The following is a 23,201-nucleotide window of genomic DNA, read 5'->3' on the forward strand; positions in this document are numbered from 1 at the left end:
TGCAATCATGACTTAATGCCAGGAAATGGCAGTAGAGGAACACATGATTTGCTTGCATTCTCTTCTTTTTTATTCTTTTTGGGGTTTGTTCCGCCCCGAAAAGTAAGATAAAAGCAGATAGGCAGAATTGAAAATAAAGAATTTGGGCTCTTTGTTAACACATACTTAATATAGATTTTTTATTAACATTCAACTTTTTAAAGACATCTTCAAACTACGCACCCCACCTACAAAGCAGTGGTCTCAAACTTGAAGTCTAGGGGCCACAATTGGCAATGGGAGTGGTCACATTCAGTGCCAAAAAAGGGATATATTATTTTTAGTTAGTTTTTATTTATGAATAAATATATTTCCTTGTATTTTTTTTGAGTGTCTCAAAACCAATTGGATGAAACAGTTCCTTTATAAACAAATAGACAATGAAACACAACTTGTGCTGGAAAATGCAAATGGAAGGAAAATGATTAGCTTATGTCAGGAGTTTCAAACTTGGGACCCGGGGGCCAACTGCGGCCCTCGGGATGATAGTTTAAGGCCCCCGCCTTAATGTGAAACTTTAATGTAAGGGCAGCCTACGTGAATTATGGATTCATTCATGATTGCTTTTCATAGGAATAGAATATGTCATTGGGCAGCACGGCAGCGCAGTGGTTAGCACGTGTGTGGCACAGTTCTGAGGTCATAAGATCGAACCTCCTGTGTGGAGTTTGCATGTTCTCCCCGTGCTTGCGTGGGTTTCCTCCGAGTACTCAGGTTTTTGATGGAGTTGTATTTATCCTACAGTTGACATTTAATATGTTATATGTGTTCTCAGCCATTTTTGAAGAGTTCTCAGCCCGTAAACTAAACTCCAGGGCCATGAGTTGTGTTTCGATGTACAGACTGTGTTTTGTTCTCACATACCAACGGATGTACCCTGACCTATGACCTGGCATCCCATAACTCAAGATTGTTCTTCACCAAAGAGCCTGGGAAAAAGGAGTTTCCCAGGACCAAGGTCACCTGTCATCATTGGATGGAAAGCAGACCTTCGAAAGAAGACTAATCAACTCTACGTAGCAAAGGCAAAAACTGAATATTAGAAGGGAGGTTTTTCGAGGAGATCCTCAGAGCCAGAGCCGAGCCGAGCCAGAGCGCAGCAAGCAGGGCAGAGCGAGCGAAAAGATGTCTAACAACAGAATGTCGGCGGCTTTCAATATGATGATTAATAAAGTAACTAATTATAAAGAACCGATTCTCTTTGTCCTATATTGCAGAGCGTTTTATTAAAAATGTTGGGGACATGAACCTAACATTTAATTGGTCCTTCGAAACCGGATTCCAAGATACCAGATGATTCCAGGACGCGAGAGGAAAATCCAGGAAAGACTGTGGCCACAGCATAAAGACCCTTTTTCCGGGACTGGACCTTCCCTCGCGGGCTGGGATCTGACGGTTGACGGAAAGCCAAGGACTTAGAGAATCGTGAGTAAAATTTATTCGTAACATTGTGTGCATGTAGATAACCGGTAAAAGAAATTGACTCGCGAGCGGGGGGGGGTAGATTCTTAAGGTTTAAGAATCCTCCGTCGAAAAGATTAAGAATAAAATCTTAACAGAGACAAAGATTAAAGAATCCTCCGTTGAAAACGAAAATTACGGTGGGCAGATTCTTAACAGAAAAACCCTGACAATTCTAGACTCTATCAGGTAAATAGTTTTCAGACAGTTAAAATTCCGCGGGAGGTGTGGACTCCCCTAACCCAGCGCTTTAAAGTTAGTTAAATTTCACAAGGATGTGCGGAGTCCTCTGTCAACTGAAAATAAGTGGAAAGAAAAAAAAAAAATAAGAACAAGCGATGTAAGAGCGTGATCACGATAAAAAACAAGACGTCTGTGTGATTGAGAAAGAGCGAATGAAATATAAAGTTGCCCCTGGGCAATTGTATTTTATAAAAAAAATAAATGAGCTATTTAGATGCGTTAAATCAAAATAATGCCAGAATAATACCGAAAAAGATAAAATATTCCTGTTTTCAGTTCAAAAAATTGGTAAAAAAGGACTGGGAAGAATAGGAAAAATCTAATTGAGTGAATTGAAATACACTAATTTGAGATAAGGGCATTTTTATACCAAAAAATATTGAAAAAATTGTTTATAAATACTTTTTTTCTCTTTCAATGAAAATGGAAAAAATTGATTGAGTGAAATTCAAATGAGTAAGATAACTCATAAATAAATACATGCCATTTTCACATTAAATAGGTGAAGCTAAAATAGTAGATTTAATTGGTTTAAAGAAAAAAAAAAAAAGGGAGAGAGAAACATAAAGGGGAAAGTTAATTAAATATTAAGAGAGATAATTTGGTGAAAATTAAGTGAGACTAACCTTAATACAATAGATTGGAAAAAAAAAACAAAAAACTTACTTTTTCAACATTGAACTGTTTTAAATCTAGAGTAAGTAAATGGGTAGAGTGGAGCACATTATAGAGTGCTTTTGAAGATCTTCATTGACTTGAAATGCGTTGTTTAGATGCAAACCATTTGCGATTTATGGCATTACCTTTGTGGAAATACCGTAATGTATCCTAAAAAGGAGGATAACGAATATACAGGGCCATATAGTGAACCGCGTCGATTAAAGGGAGGAAGAGCAGGCACACAGTAATACGCCTCGCTCCACGCCGCCCCCACAATATGCCAAATCATTCACATGCGCTAACACCCCCCAGGCCATTTACCCACTTCCGAGGAGAAGCCGTGAAGAGGGTAGGGTTTTACCGCCCGATTCTCAATGGCTAAAAGGCCAAGTGGACCCCCTTATTGACAGAGTAAAACATAGATATAGATAACGAGAAACTGATTAATCCTGAGTAGGTCAGATCATGGGTCATAGCACGGCCTTGGCAGTGATTAATTAAAAAGGGAGTTATTTTTCTGGGTTGAATAATGGTTTTAAATCTAGAAGGGGGATTCACACGTGACACCGAGCAAGCTGTGAATAATTAAAAAAAAAAAAGAGGTGAATATGAGGACGCAGGAATTAAATGGACACTAAATTAAGGAGAAGATAAAGTTATAGTTATAGTGAAACAATATTTACACAGAAATATTTGCATGTAAGATGTTACATACAGTTGAGATTTGTGTAATATGCATTTGGTGAAAAATAGTCAAAACATGTGACAGTAATTTTATGGATAAGCTATAAAAATAAAAGAAAATTATATAAAGGATGAAAATCTATTTGAAGGCAAATGAACAGAGACATAACATATTGTTTTGCTTTAGAACAAGAAATGAGAGAATTGCAAAGTATTACAATAATATATTCGACTACAAAAATACTGTAGTGATACAAAAACTACACTATTTTGTTGCCATAATGAGAAATATTATAGACTAAAAAAATATATATATATATATATATATATATATATATATATATTAGTGAACTATCGTGAAAACACTGCAAAGGAAGGAAACGTTTGATTTTACAGCAAAAGTGTTGCTCTAACGATGTTTTTGAGTTTCAGAATTTTGGTTCTTGTCTCATTTGGACTCAATAATCCGCTGAGGAGAAAATGGAGGAACGGTGAGGAAAAAAAGTAGCATTACTAACGATGATGAAGATATTTGAATGGGATGAACGATGGTAAGTGAAAAACCAATTTTTATGATATTAAAGGAATATGTCAACAATAAAGGCGTTACAGGTGAGAACCAGAAAAGTTTTGTGTTCATATTCGGCCGGTATGAACCATAACTATGATAAGTAGATCTCATCTTGTTGGAATCCATCACAGCGATCATCGAGCAGCGATTGGAGGACACCCTGAACTGGTTGCAAGCCAATTGCAGGGCACACAAAGATAGACAATTCACTAGCTCATTCACACATAGGGACAATTTGGACCAGTCAGTCCACTTGAAATGCATGTTTTTTGAAAGAGGAAAGTAAACCGTAACAATGAGAGCATGCAGGCTGGCTTGGAACACACACACCTGTTCCCCGGTCCTTAGTAATGCCGCACACGTGTTGGCCACTGCGCCACCGTGCTGCACACACATATATAATATATATCTCATCTCATCTCAGCAGCTGCACCGCTTATCCTCAGTAGGGTCTCGGGGGTGCTGGAGCCCATCCCAGCAATCATCAGGCAGTGGGCAAGAGACACCCTGGTATATATGATTTTTTTTAAACTGAACTATCAATAATGATAATATGATAGGAATTTTGAATTCCGTGTACTAGCTTGCTAAAAGATTTATAGATCTTGGCAGAACCCCTGAAATTTAGTGATACAAAGATCGAACTTATAAATCGGTGACAAATATAGTAGATATCTGCGTATTCATTCAGTTTTGATCATCGAATTATTAATTTATTTTCTGCATTTGTTGACGGTAATTGCGAATAACAGGCTTGTCTTTTTCCATTTTTCTACTTACTGTACTTTTCTTAGTACAACATAATTCGTGATATCAATCATCAAAGCAAATGAGCCGTTTGAAAGCAAGCTCTCTTTGATGAATTGAACAAGGAAAAAAGCCGTTTGTCTAATAAAAAGACTGACCTTCGCTCGACAAGAATTACCAACAACAATGACGTAATCTCGAAGCGACGAGATCTCATTAGCTAAAGATCAGCGTGCAGGAAAATAAAAACTCGTACAGCAAATTCAAAAATGCGTTAAATCTTTGTTAAAGAGTAAACTAAATGATAATGAAAATTTAAAGGAAAAAAAAAAAGTTGCGTACCCAGCATAAATGATGCGTCTTGGACAGGTAAGCGGGAAAATGAAAACACTGAGTGTATAATACAAGATAATTATACAGAATAGTTTAAAAAGAAAGGATATTTGAGTAAACAACTAATCATTTTTCGTTGAAAATGCGAATAGCAAAGGGTAATAACTTTAAGACGTGTAGTTTTGCTCCTAATAAAGCAAGGACGATTAAAGCAATGAAGATGACTAAAAACGGTCCATAATTTTAGTGTCAATCTTCTCGTTCGTAAATGGACAAATTCAAAAGAGGCGTAATACGTAAAAAGATTATTTCCTTAGTTGTTCTTGTATTAAATAATACATTACTCTCAATAAAATAATCAAAATTTTGAAAGAAGTTTGAAAATGACGACAAACTAACACAGAAAGGAAAATTCGAGATTAGAAATCATTAATAACGTAGCTGAAGCTATTTCAGTCAATGAATGAAATGTTTCCTTTAAACAAAGGAAAAAAGAAACGTATTAATAGTCGGACCAGATCATGTTGATCTGTATAGCCTTGGTCACGGGGGATCTTGAAGGGCTGCTTAAAACAAAGACTAATGCGTAAAGACAAAGATTGTTGCGCGGAATAAAGATTATGAAAATAAAATAAATACACTCAACAAGACATAAGTGACGAGTATGTATTGTTCTATATTGAATCAATAAAAGATTGATTATGGTTACAGAGAGAAGAAAATACAATTAGAGAAGTTATGACATTAAGTTCGATTTGGCATTTTTTGAGAAATTTTTGTTGATCTTTTGAGATTTTTGATGTTTAGTGTGAGGGTTTGGAATTTTGACAAGTTTAGCCCAAAGGACAATTGGGAGGACAATTGATTACACACTGAATTTTTTTTAGAATGAGTGTTACAATTGACAAATGATAAACAAATGTGTAACAAATACTGATTTATGGTTTGGTTAAGTTAAAAGGAAACGGTTTCTATGGAAGAGCATTTTTAGAAGACAATGAGAAACTGATCGATCTTGAAGAGGGCCATAGGAAAAAACGGATTAGTTGATTTTGAGACATATCGGGCTAATTTAAGAATAATTGCATGGGAAATAAATGAATAGAAATTGATTAAACTAAGATAATGTCAACTAGTACTTAAATTTAGAGAAAAATTTAAGACATAGAGTAATCCGGCCAATTTACTAAAAAAATTCCACTACGTAAACACAGTGGAATTAACGAGACTCTCAAGTGCCAGTGAATTCCGCAAAAAGACTCTTTCTAAGTCTCCAAAGGACATATAAATCTGTCAAAAGGAGGCCATGGACTAATTTGCTGAAAGAGCCAAAGACATCAGTCATCCATTGTCTGCGCCGCTTATCAACAGCGAGGCCAAGGGAGTGATATGGAGCACATCCCAGCTACGCTCATAAACAACGAGCTCACGGGAGTGTGGGGGTAACACACACGGCGAGACGTAAAGTGTTGGGCCTGCGGTCGAAAGGTCACATGTCCTTTGAATGTGAAGAAGAAAGCTCTGCTGAGCAACACCAAACAGCGTGACTAGGCCAAGATAGTATTCAGACATAAAGTCAAATAGATAGATAGATAGATAGATACTTTGTTCATCCCCGAAGGGAAATTCACATTTCCAGCAGCATCCCTGAGCTGAGAACAAACAATCGAGAACAATCGAAAATAACACGGGAGCTGCTGGAGTGGCTGCCATTCGTGACGGCGCCGGAAGAAACGATTCAATTTGAATCATGTACAAACAAACAAACAAAATATTATTGCATATGGTAGCAGTTCTTTTATCGAGCAAAATATAGAGTGGTTTTCGAGTGCCCTCTTGGAAACAAATGAAAATCATGGAACTTCAATGGACACTCAGATGCCAATTTTTGAACGCTCATTGCAAATCCTGTTGCGTTTTTGCTTTGGAAAATAATTGTTCATAAGTATGAAACTGATTGTGCTTACTTGAATAATGATTTGTGTTTATGGTAACTGTGTGTACAAAATAATGTATGCCATAGCAGCAGTATTCTTACCTGACCCACTCAAGTCACTGTTTAAACAGCATAACTGGCTTATGGATAGATGCGTACCGCATATCTCGTTGTGCAAAAAGAAGAGCATCAAATGGCAAGACTTGGAAAAATTAGTGTACAAAGGAGAAAGGCTCTTTTCTGGTCGGTGACAGTGCAGTCAGAAGTACACTTAATAGAAGAACAAGAATGACAAATCTTTTTAACCGGAAAGGAACGAGGAATTGTTGACCAGATTCCCGAGAAATTATGGTCTCAGGGGCCTACTGACGTGGGCCTTGTAAAAGGGGCATCCCCTGTAGTAGTCAGACCAAAAACAGAGCATCGCCCTAGAATAAAACAATATCCACTCAAGCCAGATGCTATGGCTGGGATACAACCAGTGATTGAAAATTTAATAAAAGCAGGGGTGTTAGTGGAATGTGCCGACTCTCCAGTAAACACGCCACAACATGCACTCTTGGTTAATATCGTGGACCTATAACAACTCTGTGACAGTGACTGTGCCACCAAATGCCACCATTGTGATGTCCATACCGATAACCTCTTTAAAAGGGTTCCAGTGAGGCAGTCTAGGGAGACAGCCAACACATATTACTGGGCAAGGGTGGGAGGAGTACTGGTGGTACGTGTTTGGACACGGAGCGTTCCAAGGGTGGGAGTATTTGGTTATAACGGAAGCAGGGGAGTACTGGACCCCAGGGGACAGCTCTGAGGCCCAGTATTTCAAAAAATCGGGTTAAATTGCAGCATCAAGGAAGCAATTTACAACTGACTATAACCGTTACAAACCAGACAATTCGACCTCCGGGATCAGATTTTTTTTTAACAGCACGTGCTGGGGTTTCACGTTATGGGCCTGGTCCTCGGGCATGGACCCCTTTTTTCCCGGTCGTAGTGTGTGTAAATGACAGTATGAAATCGACTGATCAGCCAAAATTAAGTAACTACTCTGTAACGACAAATATCACATCAGTAAGCATGTCAGTCAAAGACATTGATGGGTGGTTCAAAGTTACCACAGAAATTTCAAGGATAGATAACAACTGGTTGCTAATGGCTGAGCAGGCGGCACATGCTGTCATGACGGATTGTGTTGTGTGTATGGGTGCTCGCCCTCTTTTGAGAGTTGTACCATCCACTCTGAACTCAGAGTGCCTGATAAACGTAATGAATAATGCTGTACCAAACGGAAACTGCTCTTTCTGGGATCAAACCTACCCCATAACGACAGTTGAAAAACATAAGCCTGTGTTTTCTAAAAGAGTAGCTCAAAATAATTTTACCTGTATAAATAGAACCGGATTTGGTGACAATATAAGTAATCTGAATAGTACACAATGTCACCAAATGTTGACAGTCAATATAACATTTAAACCACTCTCCCGGAGTGACATCTGGTGGTGGTGTGGAGGAGACAAGTTGTATGATAGACTACCGTACAATACCACAGGATTGTGTGCATCTATGTCTCTTATTTTACCTGTGTCTATAACCGCCACCACAATCCCTGAATTGCTGACATCTGTGAAGAGCTTGTTACCACATGCATGGAAAAGTAAAGGTCTACCTATGCCTGGAGTGACAATGATCCTACATACATCGACAGTATCGGTGTTCCAAGAGGCGTACCAGATGAATACAAATTAGCAGATCAAGTAGCAGCGGGTTTTGAATCTTTGATTTGTTATTGGTGTACAATTAATAAAAATGTTGACAGAATAAACTATATCCATTTCAATGTGCAGAAGTTAGGAAACAAAACAGAACAAGGTTCCTCCGCCATACACGAGCAACTCTCTGCTACCTCCCTCATGGCTTTCCAGAACCGGATTGCTGTTGATATGCTACTGGCTGAAAAGGGAGGGGTCTGTTCTATCTTTGGTGACCAATGTTGCACGTTCATACCGAACAACACGGCAGCAGACGGAAGTCTGACAAAGGCCCTGGAAGGCCTCAGGTCACTTAACAACAAGATGAAAGACCACTCAGGAGTTGACACATCAATGTGGGATGGTTTTGGAGATACGTTTGGGAAATATAAAAAAATATTAATATATGGCTATAGCCGTTTTTGCGGCAATTCTCACATTGTGTGGATGTTGTTGTATTCCGTGCATAAGAACATTGCTAATGAGACTAATTACAACAGCTCTTGCCCCAATGCAGGCAAAGATGGTACCTTTGTATGCTCTGTTGCCCTCGGACACCGATGCTGATGATGACTCTGGCAATTACCATAAAAATGACGATGGTGAAAATTGTAATGACACAAATGTTGATGATGATTGCCTGTCTCTGCATTTTCCTGATTTGTACTCAGATCCTGGTCATTATGACGACAACCTCTAAGTGTAACAACTGTTGTTGTGTTCATGATTTCTCTGTTGAAAATCGTATTGCGAAGTGACAGTTGAATGAAGTATTAAATCACCGATAGGATAAAGAGGAGGGAATGATGGAGTTGTATTTATCCTACAGTTGACATTTAATATGTTATATGTGTTCTCAGCCATTTTTGAAGAGTTCTCAGCCCGTAAACTAAACTCCAGGGCCATGAGTTGTGTTTCGATGTACAGACTGTGTTTTGTTCTCACATACCAACGGATGTACCCTGACCTATGACCTGGCATCCCATAACTCAAGATTGTTCTTCACCAAAGAGCCTGGGAAAAAGGAGTTTCCCAGGACCAAGGTCACCTGTCATCATTGGATGGAAAGCAGACCTTCGAAAGAAGACTAATCAACTCTACGTAGCAAAGGCAAAAACTGAATATTAGAAGGGAGGTTTTTCGAGGAGATCCTCAGAGCCAGAGCCGAGCCGAGCCAGAGCGCAGCAAGCAGGGCAGAGCGAGCGAAAAGATGTCTAACAACAGAATGTCGGCGGCTTTCAATATGATGATTAATAAAGTAACTAATTATAAAGAACCGATTCTCTTTGTCCTATATTGCAGAGCGTTTTATTAAAAATGTTGGGGACATGAACCTAACATTTTTTTCCCACATTCCAAAATCATTCATGTCAAGTTAATTGGCAGGTCCAAATTGTCGCTAGGTGTGAATGAGTGAGTGAGTTGTCTTTCCCTGTGTGCCCTGCGACTGGCTGGCAACCAGTACAGGGTGTCCCCTGCCCACTGCCTGAAGATGACTGGGATGGCTCCAGCACCCCCGCGACCCTACTGAGGATAAGCGGAATGGAATTTGTCATTGAGACATGTAAAATGCACTATTGAATTATAAAGTACCGTCCTGAAGTGCAAGATAACTGACTAGAAGATAAAATACGACATTCATTTGTTATGTTTTTTTCTTAACTTTTAGAATTTAAAAAGATATTTGAAAACAATGGAATGTTTTTATCAGAACTTTTCTTGTGGAATAATCGATTTGCCGACCTCTCACTCTAGCAAGTAATTTGAGTATAAGATCCCTGGGTATTGTTTCAATTCTGGGTGTCGCTGTATTTTGCAGTACAGTACAGTAAAACCCAAAACTTCTCATTTTGCTGCCAATCCTTTTCAAAGTACAGTATTTTGGTAGACAATTATGCCAGCTTCCTTTAGTCGAGGCTCATGTTATGTAAAATGGATGTAAATCTGTCAAACTGAGTATTTTTTTTTTAAATGTATGTAATGCTTATTGTGATTAAGGTCTAGTATTAGTACTGTATTGTCACATGTACACCGCTGCCTTTCGAAGCCAAGATACGGCTAATCTCTGAAGAGCGGAATGACGCTTTACAATGAAAAATAACAGTGACCGGAGGCGTGTTCAGGAGAGTAATCAGACATGTAGTCGCTTGTTAATCGCTTGCCGCGCACTGCTGAACGTTTTATAATCGCTCACTGTGATTGCCTTACTGATCCAAAATGGCCGACGACAGTACAATGGATTTCGTTCTACAGCTTGCTTTGAGCGAGTTGGCTGATATGAGCGACAGTTCGCATATTGACACAGTTAAGGTTATCCTAAACGCAGTGGAAGGGTCATACCTGTCTTGCATTGTTCACAAACATTACCAGGCAATGTAAGACGATATATTACATCGCCAACAGCACTCGTCAGGGTGAGATCCTCCATGTTCAGCACTGTCGACGCCATGTTGGAAATCAAAGTAAGCGGTCTTTCTCCCGTGATTACTCGGGCACGCGAGCGCTCAATAATCATTGGCCGTTCAGAAGCTAGCGATAGCTAGCGATAGCAATCGCTCACTCTCCTGAACACGCCTCGGATGATGAAGATGCTGCATCAGAGTCAGATCTCAGGAGGCTGCTGCTTCTGGTAATGGTAACCAGTATCATCTGTTTCATGTTGGGAGGCAATCCCCTACCCATATAAACGGCCTAGAGAGGGATGAGCGTTGCCAAACTGTACTTGCCCAAGGCACACTACAGGAAATGGTGTCCCGACGACCCTGATGGTCAAAGGATCCGTGAATGTTTACGTGTAAATGTATTTTTGATTATTATTTAAATAATTATTCGTCATTTTAATCAGGTTTTTCACTGAATAGTACACGCTGGCCCTTGAACAATGTTTACAGTCAAAAATGGGATTGAGATGTTGGTTCAAATATAAAATTACAACGCAACTAATTATGGTTTTAGAACTGTAATGTGTTTAATTTTAGTTTTCCATTTTCTCCGCTCAACTTAAAATATACTGTACACAGGAATCAAAGCCCGCTCTGGCGCCAGAATATGGCATCGTAAGATGGCCGCCAATGTACATCATTCCGAGACATGGCAGCCGAAAAACCCGGAAGTTTGGCTAGCCGCGTTGCCTTCTCAGACGCAAGGAAAGCGGAACTTCCCACTCTTTCGCAAATTATCAAACACATTAGGCGAATCACGAACGGTTTAGTGACATGAACACTAGGTGGCGATATTACTACTGAAAATTAAGTAAATAAAAATTAAATGCAAATTAAATAAAACATTTCAAATCTTGTTGTAAACAATGTAGGCTACACCACGTTATAACCGAAGACAATGATGACCGTTTTATTTTGTCTGTGTTGTCTTGGACTAAAATTTGCTAAAAGCGGCATTTACGTTTGCACTTTCAATGCACTCCACCCCTTTTCTCTGTTCCTGCTTTCTTTCTTTCCTTCCTTTGCTTCTTTCTTGCTCTTGTTCTTTCTCTTCTGCTCTTCTTTTATCCTATTCCATCTTCTTTTTTCTCTTCCTTTGTCCTTCTTTTGCTTCCTTCCTTCTCTATTTTTCCTTCTTTCCCCTCTTCCTTTGTTTCTTTCTCTTTTGCTCTTTTTGTCTATTCCTCTCTTCTATTTTCCTTTCTTTCTGTATTTCTGTCTTCTTTTGATCTCTCTCCCACCCTTTCTTTAATTCTCTTCCTTTTGTACTCCTTCATTCTCTTCCTTTTGTCCAATCTTTCCTTCTCTCTTCCCTGTCTTTTTCCCTCGTTCACCCGTTCTGTTTCTTTAGTTCTATCTTGCTCTTTTTCTCCCTTCCATTCTGCAGCCCTTTGAGATATAAACATGACTTGACTTCTATTATCCCCGAGTTAAATCACTGATTTATATAACACAGAAAGAAGTCAACTAATTTCCATATTTTAAAGGGATAACGTGTAATATTTAGTGCATCCTAGTGGTAAAAAAACATTTAATCCAATAAAACTACAACATTAAATTGAATACTAGGCAAAAATAGATGAACTCTCATACCAATGTTAATTTTTAGATTTAAAAAAAATCATAGGTGGAGAAATTTGAGTTTCTTCTACACCGTGGAATCCCCACTCAGTTCTGCGCCATGTTTGCCCTGCGTCCTGCCGCGGTATCACTGCCAGACATTTTCCAAACTCAATCCAGACAACACAGTGCCATCTAGTGGTCAATTACTACACATCGGGTCTTTAATGTGTTCAGATACACATTTCAATGTCAAATTTGAGGACGACTGTAACAATAGTATTGACCAATAACAATACGGGCGAATGCTTATCTTCAGTAGGAGGAAAAACATGAGCCAAGTAAAATGTATGTACAACCTTTTTTTTACTGTAAAATAGAAGAACACAGTTCTTTAAGTGGATTAAAAAAGAAAGTAAAATAGCTGGAAAAAATAGAGGCACATTTTCTAAAACAGCTGCATCCTAAAATTACATTTGTGCTGGCAGGTAACCACGCCCAGTGTGCCTTCACTTCACTGCGCTGTCACCATTTTTGACTGAGAAGACAAAAAGAAAAATCAGAATGATAGGTGATGAAAACACAAGTGTCGGCATTACCTTCTTGTTTTCCGCTGTCGACATCGGTCAGACGATGGATTTTGGTCGTCATGGCGACATCTTTGTCCAGGTCGCCTGATGAACAATAACAAAAAGACTTTTCTCAGATTAAAAAAAGGGATTTTTCTGTTTTGGGGAAAAGATTAAAGGCAGTGAGGATACTGACACCACTCCCAGGGTTCCTACAGCTTAAGGCAAGTTAAATTCAAGACTTTTTAAATGCCTTTTGAGATGGAGTTTAAGACAAAGTCGACATAAAGGAAAACCAAAAAACACACAATTGGGGAAAAAACAAAAACAAAAAACCCACAAATATTTCAAACATTACAAAACGTACCTAAAAAGAGAACTTTCTCGCCGGTTCTCGCTTTAAGTGACTTTTTGCTGCACTTCCTCCGTAATTTTTGGAAGGCGGGTTCCAACGACGGCCCCGATTCCTCACCCGAGTCTATTTCCACTGGGCGATGTCGGCGAGATTTGCACACCTTCGGGGGAAAAAAACAGCACAACCAAATGTTCCACCACAACGAAAAACAAATCACGTCATCCATGCCAGCACTGCGTTAGAAATACAGTAGACCCCCGGGATACGGCATCCTCGCCTTACGACTGATTCACTTTATGGTGTTTTCAACACTGTACAACATCAGCAACTACTTGAGTGCCCAAAAACGATAAAGTTAAGTCTCTATGATGCCTGTCTGCTATTGGTCGATGTCATATACAATGCTATTTTGCTGTTGGTTTGCGTCAAGGTAATATGAAGATGCCGATATCCTATATGCTGAACTACCTCCCACATTGCCTTTTTCTTCATTCATTTGAGAATCTCGTGTGCTTCGAGTCAATGATACAACACAGAATTTTTTTTTATTGTATGTATTCACTATGGTGATGCCAGAAGGAGAAGCAAAATAAGCTTCTATTTAAAAATAAGGACTAAATCGAAGACAAGAAAAGCCATGACAATCCTGGCAAGATAAATATTTAAAAAAAAAAAAACTTTCATTTATAATCCGCTAGTGCGGTCTTTGCATCCACCCTTTTCTCTGTTGGACCAGGTGAAGTCACAGAATAGGTACTTAATGCAATTTTCCTTTACATGTATATTAAATTATAACATTATTTATCATGTACATATAAATATTAAAGTAGTTCTTACTATTAACTATTTGGTTATTTTAATGATTTTTCCCTAATGCCCCCAATAAGCAGGTTGCCGCCTTGCATGGCTGCACGGCCGCTATTGGTGTGTGAGTGTGTGTGAATGGGTAAGTGCACATTGTAAAGCGCTTTGGGAAGTCTTCATTGACTTGAAAAGCGCTATATAAATGCAGACCATTTACCATTTTGTCCAGGGTATCGGGGGTTCATAACCAATGTTCCCTTTAAGCTGCGCACGTGCGCAATCGCGCACTGCCCAGAGATTTTCCGCGAACAAGAAAATCTAGCCGGCTCACAAAAATCAGGGCTCGAAATTGCTGATTAAGAAGCGAATTAAGTCAAAGTTACAGTGCATGAGGGTAAAAATACAAGGGTTCCCCTGAAGCTGTGTTCTAAATGTGGTATTTTGAAGTAAAGGACGAAGTAGAACGAAGTTGAGTAAAGTCAGTAGAGTTTTTTCGAGAACCGGCTTCTTCGGCTCGGCTCACTAAAAGGAACCGGCTCTTTCGGGTCTTAAACGGCTCTTCAGGTTGTTTTTGTTTCTTTCATCCCTATATGCCCAAATATTATGTAAAATTATGCACAAAATGACTTAAAGAAAGGGGGAATAGAACAAAAAAGAAAAAAGTAGTGAAAAGCTGAGAAAAAAAGAAAGAGAAAAGAGAAGGAAAATTTCAGAAAAAAAGCCAGAAGAAAAGAAAAAACAAAGGAAAAAAAGGAAATAGAGAACCAAAAGGAAAAAGTAACAGCTAGGAAAAAATAAACACAATTAGATTTTTTTTAAAGGAATTAAAAAAAAAACATTTTTTTTTTAAACTGGGAAAAAGTTTGTGTTGCATTCAAATAATTTCCAATTATACCAATTCAATCTTGTTGCCAACATTGTACTTCCACTAAAAATGTGATTAAATACAGTTGTGTATCGTACTACTAATGACTTAGTTGCCACACATGGGATTGCTGTTGCTCACTGTTGTTTCAGGCGTTGGTCACAGACTTTGTGTGAACGCTCAGACCCGTGGAAAATTAGAGGGAACATTGTTCATAACTGAATACTATAGATTACTACCCCTTGCTATTCGGCAATCTCTAATGCAATCCCCACCTCAGACGGAATAATGTCGTATCCCGGACTATACTGTACCGCTTGAGGAGTTGAACCGAAATAGAAGCTGACTTTTTCTATTCCAATCGTTTCGAAGAGGGCTATTTTTTTTGCATGATAATGAAAATGACAACAGACCTGAGGTGCTTCATTGTACGCTTTGGACTTGATTGATGCCAACAGTTGAGCTCTCCTTGAACTCTGAACCAATCAAAACACAGATATACATTTATCAAACCAGAATTAATTGATATGAAATGTTATGGAAACAAATGTTTCCGTGTTTTAAAAATCCCGATATGGTAAAACCAAATATTGTTCCAAATTAGCATCGTATATAATAATCAATCAATAAAAATTAGGTACGTTATCTAAATGATGAAAAAGGGTTCATTATTTTCCAAACTCAATCCAAGTTGCTGGTTTAAAAAATAAATAAACGGATCAATAAAATAGTTTTCCGTTTTTGAAAATAAAAATGAAATAAGGCCTTGGGCTGCCATCCCTGTTTCAGTGAAAGAGTCTTCCTTACGGCTTTCTCCTCACATGGTTTCTCTGTGCCTCATCACCCCTTTTTTACATTATTCTCATGAAATGTGTGTGTGTGTGTGTGTGTGTGTGTGTGTGTGTGAGATAAATATTTTGTTATTTTAATTGTTCCTTATTTTCCAAACTAAATCCAAATTTTTCTCGTGTTGGACCCTTACCTCAAATGTTTGTTAAGAATAAATAAATAATTAAGACTAATGTTATCAGCTTTTGAAAATCAACCAATTAATGAATCGATAAATAAACAAATACGCCTTGGGCTGTCATTAATGTCCCTGGACAGATCCTTCCTTAAGTGCTTCTCCTCACGTGGTTTAGCTGTGCCTCATCAGCACTTTTTACATAACTTTCTGTGTGTTAGTTGTGAGGAGGAAGGGTTGTTTTTATTTTTTATTTTTTAGTACAACGGATGATACGGTTTTTATTCTATTACTGCTTTTTACACTCCAATTACCATTTTTATGTATGAATACTAAATATGAAATATAAAGACATTTGATATTGTTGAGAAGCTGAAATTCTGAAGAATTGAAGAGTTCATATTTCAAAAAGGTATCAAAAGGATAAGTCGGTTATCAAAAGCGTTGACAATGACTTTTTTAGCTTTTGGTTAATCCAGCCTAATGAACTGTTTTACAGGGACACTACGTTATTTGACCACTAGATGTCGCTGGTTTGTATTGTGAAACTGAAAACGAGTGCTAAAAAGCACAAGAATACAAACTACTTAGTCTCAAAGTGATCAAAATGCACTATTTTTCCTCTCATTTGCCCGGTCTTGTGTGAGGTTTTTGTTTTTTAGGTATTTGTAGCAACAAGATGTCAGAAAATTATGTCAGCTCCCTCTAGGTGAGGCTCAAGTTATGCAAAATAAATAACAAATTATTTTTACCTTAGAGTAGTTTTAAAAAGTAGACGTTTATTTGATAGTCCATGTACTTTTGCTTATTTTGTCATATAAAATCTTTGGAGGATAAATTATTATTATACCACTAGGAGGTGCTAAATAGTACACATTGTCCCTGAAATATATGGCAAAAAAAGGAGACGGAAATTCTGTTCATAAACCATCTTGCGCACCTCTCCCTGTGAAGACGTTCCCTCAGAGACGTGTTCTTCTTCTTCTTCTTCTTCGCTTTCTTCCTGACAAAACAAGACATCATACATTAAGATTAGAGTTCGACCGATTTTCAGGGCAGATATTTGGGAATTTGATGGCTATCGGTATCGGAATTTTTATTTATTTATTGGACCAAATATTTAGGCTCAGATGCAGCAGAACCTCTCTCTCCCTCTCTTCCCTCCCTCTGTCTTTGACTCTACCCACCCGCGCTGCCTGATTGGATAAGCTACCGGGGGCAGGGATTGAAGCAGGAAGAATAGCGGAGCAAACAGCGGCAACCCTGCTAACTCCCAACATGCCTGTGAAGCAAGACCGCTGATAATATTTAGAAAAAGTCAGTTGTAGAAGAGCATGTTTGTTTAAGAGATAGCAGAACAAGTGTAGTTAATTTGTTTAAGGGCAGACCGTTTAGGTGGAGACTAATATATTAGCTCTTATCATAACATTAGTTCATCAATCGAAAGCATGCCGAAGTGGAATGTGATTAGCTGTTACCATATCATTAGTTTCTCAATCTGCCCACACTTTTCAATTCATAAGTACCTTTGAAATTTTTTGTTTTAAGTGAATTTAAGTCATGTTAGTTGTGTTGAAATTGTAATTTACTGTAAATAGTTTCAGGAAGCTATTTAAGGTTTTATGGACCTCAATACGGGCTGCTCGTTTTTGGTTAAAGGGAAAGATGAGTGATGTTAATTGTGTTGAAATTCAAATGTATTCACTGTAAAAGGTTTCAAAGAGCTATTACAGTTTGACATTCTTTGTTTCTTTTTGTATTATTTACAAATGTCTTACGCCATTTTTAAAGCTATCACGGCAAATGAATATTGACTCCAAGTATCGGTTATCGGCCACGTCTTCATGCTAATTATAATTAAAAAACTGAAACTCTTGCAAACACACTACCTCATACAGATGTAAAATTGTATTCATGCCTATGCTCACTTTGCACAATGTTGCCTATTTTTGCACTACCGCGTATTGCACTAAGACGATCCCAAAACTGTATGTAACAACCTACATGCCCACACTTTCTTGTGTAAATACTGTGTAAATTATAACCTTTATCTTCTTTGTTCCTTTATCTTCTTTGTTTTCTTTTATCCACACTGTAAAATGTGAACCTGGAGTGCCACGTCCAATTTTGTTGTCACAATATGTTCAACCCATTTTGTTACAATGACAATAAAGATATATTCTATTCCATTCTATTCTAATAATCGGTACCGGCACTGAAAAACCCATATCGTTCGATCCCTAATTAAGATGCCAAAGAAAAAGAAGAAAAGACCCAGGGAGCCTTTCATGAATTTGCATCGGGCCAACCTGCTTCCTCTTCTGCCAGTTGTGGAAACTCAAGACTTGGCCTCGCAACTGCGCCACCAGGTTCTTGCCGGTCAGGTTGATCCCCAAACTGTCTTGCTGAGTGTCCGTGTATACGGAAGACTTGAGCTGGCCGTACAGATGGTGGATGTTGGACAGCTCCTGGCGCCACAAAACAGCGATCAGGAGAGCCATATTAGATAGTCTCCAGAGGGCTCCCGGCAAAGTTTCGCTCACTTCAATCATGTCTCGGTTGATGAGCTCCTGGGGTCCGGACGCTTTCGCCACGAATTTGTTGCACAGCTGAGAACGGGACTCCTTTCTGCTCCTCTGGAACGTCAGCTGCGAGGGGAAAATCACAAAACGTGGTTGTAAAAGAAAATAAGCAGCTTTTAAGGTAGAAAACAAAAAAACAGGGACACGTTCAAGCACTTTTGAAGGACTTTCAAGGCCAATTTTACAATGTCTCCAGTACCATTTAAAGAAAAAAATCCGGTGTGAATCGTTTATTTTGCAGAGCCATAAAAATTTCTTCAAATCACAAATGAATTTGATAATCTTGCATGCATATATAGACAGATGAAACATAATGTTTTAAATAAATTAAAACGTAGGTGTTTTATTACTTTTTAATTTATTGATAGATAGATAGATAGATAGATACTTTATTCATCCCTGTAGGTAAATTTACACTTCCAGCAGTATCCTTGTGTTGAAAAAAAAAATAATAATAAAATAAAGATATAGAATACAAAAATACCCAATATAACGTTTTGCTATAGAGTATTTTAATAGTGCTACAGAAAATACACACTGTAATAAATATAGGTTGATATGCAAATGTGGGGGTGGGGATGAATGCGGGCTTTTACTCCCCTGTGTGGAGTTAAAGAGCCTCATGGCATGAGGAAAAATGATCTCAGTCTGTCCGTGGAACAAGTAAAGTAGTAACGGAAACATATCCAATATGGTAAAAGGCAGATAATTTTACTTGTTTGAAATTTCCCACTATCAAATTATTTATTTTTGAATTTAAACTTTTTTTTTTAATTTGAAATAAAAGATCATGCAATGTCATGCTATACTACATAGTGAAATAAGAGAAATAGTATTTAAAATGAACAAAAATGATCTGCCATTTTTTTCAGTGTAGTAGAAAAAGAAAAGGAAATCCTCTTCTTGTTTATAATAGAATAGAATATATTATCATTTTAGCATGTGAAATGCACAATTAAAACAGGTTTTTGAGTTTTTCCTTGCCCTCATGTAGGTTTTAGATCAGGGGATGGTGTTATCATAGTCTGTGGTTTGCAATAATCTGTGGTCTGTACAGCCCTTTGAGACTCTTTGTGATTAAGGGCGTCACAAAAAAACAGGATTTGACTTGACTGAAAGGTATACAGTATTTGAAATTACTGGGGCAGCTTCATTAAAGGGACGAGCCGACTTACAAAAAGAAAGAGAGAGAGAACCAATTGAAACTCAGTCCATCTTTCAAATTACTTAAGGTTTTTGTTTTGTTTCTGGCGCACCTTTTTCAAAGCGCTGACGACTGAGAAAGAGCGAGAGAGGTGGAGAACAAAGGGTTTGGTCGTAGCATTGCTTGGACGGTATGATGGCAGACCAATTTTTCTCAGCGAGATGCAGTGGAAACGCAGAGCAGGTGTCCGGTCACAGTTCAGTATGAAAGATGCTATGATATGAATTGGCCAAGCAGCATTGAGATCTCAAGTCAAGGGGTGCCGGCCAATCGTCTTGAATCTTGGTCCGAAACGTTCCTCTGTGTTGCAGGAAGCATCCGTTTTTTTTATTTTAACTGAAGCGCAAAGTCGCGAAGAGTCTCTGTATTCCTCTTTCTTAGCTCACCAAACGAGTAATATTAGCAGTAATATAAAATACAAGTGAGGAGTGACTGGCATGGATCAGCTCACCAAGGTGGGCATGGCGGTGAAGTGGAGAGCTTTCTGGAAAATCAACTGATTCAAGATGAAGACGACATCCATATGCTGCGCACCTAATGCGTCCTTCTCGAAACTCTGCACCTCCTCCCAGTCCTTCAGCGCAATGCGGATCTGCACGACAGAAACAAAAAATAAAATAACCGACCACATATTTCTCCCCAAAATACTAGGAAGGCACAATTACTGTTCTTTTCCAACGTACGAACGATAACTTCCTGCTTCTGGAAACCGATACATTTCACCGATCACTCTTTAAAAACATTTTAATTCATGCTATATTTATAGTTAACCAAATAACCATATCTTCTGGACTATAAGTCGCACCTAAAAACCCCAAATTGATCAGAAATTTAAAAGTGGGCCTTATAATCCAGCAACCTTGTATACCGGAAAATATAATGGCTAAAATTTGAAATGCATAGTTACAGTTAAATGAGACAGCATACGGTAACTGTTCTGACTTTGAGAAACAGAGGTTTTCGAGTGTCTCCTTGTGGTTAACATGTTAATTGTGTGTTGCTAAAAGGAAACAAAAGAGAAGTGAAGAACTAACTAAACTAAATCTTCCTTTGTTGTTGCATGAAGAATTTTGTTAATGGTAACATTTCATACAAAATTACGTACTCTTGTTTGAACTGCTGTTAAATTATAATGCTTCCGGTAACTGTTCTGCCATTGATAAACATATAGTTGTCTTCGAGTGCCCTCTTGTGGATAACATGTTGTTTGTTGCTACAATTAATTCTAGTGGTAAAACCAGACGTCACAATGTTAGTTCGTTCTATGAAATTAAGTCATATATTTTAAATGTATTTATTTTGTATGCAACCCTAGCTCATACCGTAGTTTTTCATTTTGTGCGCCTTATATTCCAGTGCACTTAATATGATGACTATTTTTGGGAGCGTACATTTCATATTGCAGAAAAAACTGAAATATTTCAAGTTTCTCTCCAGCATCAACTTAAATAAACATGGATAAAAAAATACATAAAATATGCTTTTTACCGGGACTGGCGGTAAGGCGGTCTGGCAGTGGTAGAGGCTGTAAATCAGATAAAGTCCTCCAACTCGTATCTGGAAGCTGAAAGGGGGCAGCAGATAGACGGAAGCCACTTCCAAGACCTCACGGCTAAAAGTTCGCTTCTCAGAACCGACAGCACCTCTAAAAAAGGACAGCAAAGACAAAGTTAATTTTCAAATGTTTCATTCCCTTTGTATGGGTTCAACATTGATATGCTGACTAAGTTTACACCCTCGACAAGCTTCGATCCTATAAGAGCAACGGAGTATTATAACAACTTGTCAGGGGTGAGAGAAGTTTAGTCATTTAGCTCTTGGACGGGTAACTAGTTTATGATGTGTGGGTATAAAATACGGGTAATACGCCGGTATTGAATGACAACCTGTCATTCTTTATTATATAAAGATCTATGTTGTTATAGATCCTCCGCATTTTCTCATATCTAGTCTTTGAAACCCCGTCTAAGCTGGTAAAGTATGTGGATACATTTGTGTTGCATCTTCTGCCATTGTGCTTGTAATCCAATATGGCGGTTTCTTACAAGTCACGTGACCTCTCAGTACCCTCTTTAGAAATAAATCTGACGTTTTTCAGCCGTGGAATAGCTTAATCTTCATAAATGTACATTGAGGTTGCTAGCATCTTTAACTCTACTTTACAAAAGTTTTGATGATGTTTTAACTGTTGGCGTTATTTTCAAAACACGCCTATTTAATTTGGTTTCCTTAATTACCAGTCGAACAGATGTACATTATTGGTAAATGTTTACATCACGAGCCATTTTTAAATAACTAGTGTAATGATGTAATTTCCAGCTAGTTTTTCAGAAATGTAAGACAATTAAAAACGATGATAAGTAAATACGATTACTTACAAAAATATGTGTGCAAACTTCATTTCCTTCCATATTTTGGAGAAAACCTCAAAGCGAACGGACTCAGATTGCTGAAAGCGAGCAAGCAGCTCCTCGCAGTCCGATCGAACATGCCGGTTTAACGTTAACCTCATTTTCGAACTTTAAATAATAAATACCACTAAAAACCACCACATTATTAGACCACTTTGTGGATGCTGACAACAACGTTGGGTGAAGTAATCTGTCCTATTATTGTGACGTCATCTTCAAGCGACAAAGACGTTCAACGACTACAAAAAATGGTACAGATAAAACAATATTAATAAAAATAGCGTTACATTTTATAAAAGCTATGTAAAACGTTTTAAACAAAATAGAAAATTCTAACTTATTGAAAACAAAACGTACTTTTATTCACTTGCCAAAAACCTGTGTCTGACTCATTTATGTGGATTAATTTATACGTAAAACAGGAACAAATATTTAAATGTGTGTTAAATTACGGATTTTTTGTTTTGTTTTTTATGCTATATAATTGTTATATTATATTTTATGACGCAAACGCCAAGATAGTTGGGAAAAAAATAATAGTACAGTACACGTCAATCAATTTTATAAAAAAAAAGGTCATTACATTGAATAAACATAACCAAATAACTAAGAAGTTGGAAACAAGAGGCATAATAATTACTAAAAACAAAAAGGTACCTTAATTCCAGTGGTGAGCCGTAAGGGCCTGCGAGGCCTTCTCTGCTGGCCTAAAAATATCAAAACCATGTGATGTTAATCATATTTTTTCCATCAATACTTGATAAAAATTCCTAATTATCAGTCATCATCCTTTCATTGCTTCACCCCTGCTTAGGTAGTTTAGTCAGAATTTGTATACTCACAGTGAAGCGGTGCGCGCGAAGGATCGCAGCAAGGCTTTAGGGCTAGGACCTTAGCTTGGCCTTTTGGCTGAGAGTAAGTGTCCCGGCTCCTAGGTTTTGTAGCGTATTATGAACTGACCGATAACGGATAATGGATAATGAATAACGAAGATAGAACAATAACCCTTAAAAACCCCAAA

At 38.0% G+C, this 23,201-nt stretch overlaps 2 protein-coding genes across 2 annotated transcripts; one reads left to right on the forward strand and one right to left on the reverse strand.

The window, feature by feature from the left end:
* The first annotated feature begins 6,630 nt into the window (after positions 1-6,630).
* Positions 6,631-8,538, forward strand: LOC148352086 (uncharacterized). The gene has a single exon (XM_088354571.1). It carries the CDS (start codon positions 7,689-7,691, stop codon positions 8,421-8,423), a length of 735 nt encoding a protein of 244 aa, XP_088210697.1. The 5' UTR covers positions 6,631-7,688; the 3' UTR covers positions 8,424-8,538.
* A 4,135-nt stretch (positions 8,539-12,673) lies between these two features.
* snapc1b (small nuclear RNA activating complex, polypeptide 1b) lies at positions 12,674-22,393 on the reverse strand. The gene is made up of 10 exons (XM_088355029.1): positions 22,148-22,393; positions 21,258-21,414; positions 20,221-20,361; positions 18,527-18,631; positions 18,293-18,451; positions 16,924-16,986; positions 15,433-15,495; positions 13,363-13,510; positions 13,026-13,100; positions 12,674-12,964 (listed from the first exon to the last, which is right to left on the reverse strand). The coding sequence occupies exons 1-10, from the start codon at positions 22,279-22,281 to the stop codon at positions 12,936-12,938; spliced, it is 1,074 nt and encodes a 357-aa protein (XP_088211155.1). The 5' UTR covers positions 22,282-22,393; the 3' UTR covers positions 12,674-12,935.
* Positions 22,394-23,201: the final 808 nt, after the last annotated feature.

This window comes from Urocampus carinirostris, chromosome 15, assembly GCF_059441175.1.
Source record: "Urocampus carinirostris isolate Australia breed hairy pipefish chromosome 15, RoL_Ucar_1.0, whole genome shotgun sequence".
Classification (NCBI taxonomy): Eukaryota; Metazoa; Chordata; class Actinopteri; order Syngnathiformes; family Syngnathidae; genus Urocampus; species Urocampus carinirostris.

Coding starts and splice junctions, on each gene's coding strand:
- LOC148352086 (XM_088354571.1), top strand. CDS start 7,689: ATGAAATCGACTGATCAGCCAAAATTAAGTAACTACTCTGTAACGACA.
- snapc1b (XM_088355029.1), bottom strand. CDS start 22,281: ATGAGGTTAACGTTAAACCGGCATGTTCGATCGGACTGCGAGGAGCTG. Junction 21,415..22,147: donor AAGTTTGCACACATATTTTT/GTAAGTAATCGT, acceptor GTCCTTTTTTAG/AGGTGCTGTCGGTTCTGAGA. Junction 20,362..21,257: donor CCGCCTTACCGCCAGTCCCG/GTAAAAAGCATA, acceptor TCTGTCGTGCAG/ATCCGCATTGCGCTGAAGGA.